Source organism: Austrofundulus limnaeus, unplaced genomic scaffold (assembly GCF_001266775.1).
Source record: "Austrofundulus limnaeus strain Quisiro unplaced genomic scaffold, Austrofundulus_limnaeus-1.0 Scaffold1159, whole genome shotgun sequence".
In the NCBI taxonomy this organism is placed as follows: Eukaryota; Metazoa; Chordata; class Actinopteri; order Cyprinodontiformes; family Rivulidae; genus Austrofundulus; species Austrofundulus limnaeus.
Window position 1 is genome coordinate 92,290 of NW_013953561.1, and position 2,097 is coordinate 94,386.

At 38.2% G+C, this 2,097-nt stretch overlaps 1 protein-coding gene across 1 annotated transcript; it reads left to right on the forward strand.

Annotated features, from left to right (window-relative positions):
• Positions 1 to 108: 108 nt before the first annotated feature.
• On the forward strand, positions 109 to 2,097 carry LOC106534387 (G2/M phase-specific E3 ubiquitin-protein ligase; the record flags this gene model as incomplete). The annotated part of the gene is given in 4 exon segments (XM_014031010.1): positions 109 to 419; positions 506 to 687; positions 974 to 1,146; positions 1,946 to 2,097. Coding segments are annotated over 4 exon segments (818 nt in total), but the record flags the coding sequence as incomplete, so codon positions are not given.

A 2,097-nucleotide genomic window follows, 5' to 3' on the forward strand; every position in this document is an offset into this window, starting at 1 on the left:
GCCTATGGAGTACTTCAAAAATGAAAGGTATTAATTACTAATTAGCATTTTTCTGAATTTTTTTCTGCCTCTAATATCGGAAGTAAAAATATACTACCTCTTTTACAGTACAGACAAGATGACAGCTGCAGACATTATTTCAGAGCTTTCTGCAAAAATAACAGGAACATCTCACAACAGATTCAATATCAATAGAACCAATGTGTGGGATGGAGCAGTCCGAGGCTTCAAACATGCTTCCTTTAACCCATGCCATGAAATATTGGTGAAGTTCACTGATGATGAGGGACAAGCTGAGGATGGTGTGGACAACGGTGGTCCCAAGCGTGAGTTCCTGACCCTCCTGATGAACTGCCTAAGAACTCGTAGTATCTTTGATGGACCAGAGGACAGGAAATTCATCACGTTTGACAGTGCAGGTATAACATCATTCAGAGTGATGTTTCAGAATGTTCATTGTAAAGTCTTGATTGATGTAGAACTAATGTGACAAAATTACATACAGCTGYAAAAGATGATGAATACTTTCTTGCTGGGAGGATGATTGCCACATCTATCRTTCATGGTGGTCCCGGTCCTCACTTCTTGGCAGAGATGCTGTACCATCACCTCACAGAAACAACCACTGATATTGAAGCCAAGGTGGAAGGTATCACTGATGACGCCATGCGGGCTTCCTTGCTTGAGGTGAGTTGGTATTATTAACAAAGCTCAAGTAGTTGTTCAAGTCAGATCACAGTGATGCTTTTTTCTTTAACCTGGGTAGGGCTAGTAACTAAGGACAAGTAATTGAAACCATTTGTGATGTGTCCTTATCAGGTTATGTTGTTACATTTAAAAATGTCTTCATACTGTAAAGGCAGAATAAATAAATTCTGACATTCATTAAGTCTATTTTTTCCATGTTAAATACCTCAAATGGGAGTGTGCCAGCACATCCATTTATGTTTATGATCATTGTTCTCTACCCTAGATATCAAATGCAACTACACTAGATGAACTACATACATCTGTTGACAGACATTCCAGCATGTTACAGACTGCTGGTTGCTTTCAGTACCCTGCCAGTTTGGATGACAAAAAGAAGATCATAAAGGATTTCCTTCAGTGGTACATCATTTACCGCAATCACTTTTCAATACAAAGGTGAGATGTTTGCCTAATTTAAGATCGTTGTTAAATATGTTCATGTATTTTTTTTCCAAAGTCAAATTCATAATTTCAACAAATGAATGCAGGGTAATTTTATAACAGTAGTCACCATCCAAATGAGCAAGGAGCTGGCACACCTACTTCAGTAAATGGAAAAAGATCTACAGCACTACACAATAATGTAATGTTTGGTTGTTAAAACTTTTACTAGTCATTTGGCATTTTATTCTTTTTCAGACAATGAACGAATTAGCAAGATTGCCTGTTGTAAAAAAAGATTAGAACATTAAACATTGTATTATGTTCTAAATTATCAATCAAAATTATGTTCTTGTATGTTGGGAAGAACTGCTCCTTTAAGATCCTTTGTCATGAAGGTGTAACAACCCTGTCAGGTGGCTGTTGAGCTACAGCAGCAGGGGCGGGTCCAGTGGTTGGAGTGCAGCAGTCACACTGACTGAAAACACCTGAACTGCTTCTTCAGCCCTATATAAAAAGACTGAGGTGCTGTGTTGTAGTGCAGAGGGTCTTATTGGGCTTAATCCTTCCCTCTTGTCCCCTTGGGTGTTTTTCTTAAGTTTGGTTAGTTCAGTTTGGCTTATTTTAGTTAAAGTTAACTTGTTTCTTTACATGATTTGACATTCTTTAGCCTACCTCTTTAATTAAGCAGTTTATTTTATTGTTTCTTACAGATAACACTTGAACTATGTCCGTGTGTCCTCTTCACTCTTTTTATTCGCAATCCCTGACCGTGATTTTTATAAATGTGATGATTGTTCTAAATGTTTTCTAGATTCAAGGATGGACTTTCTACACTGGATGTCATTCATGCTTTGGAGCAGCATGCATCTGCATTCTTGCCCTTCATGTGCTCAAGTGCGGAGCAACTGACATCTGCAACATTAGAGGAAATCTTTGATGTTCAGCTCAGTGAAAAGGGCAGCA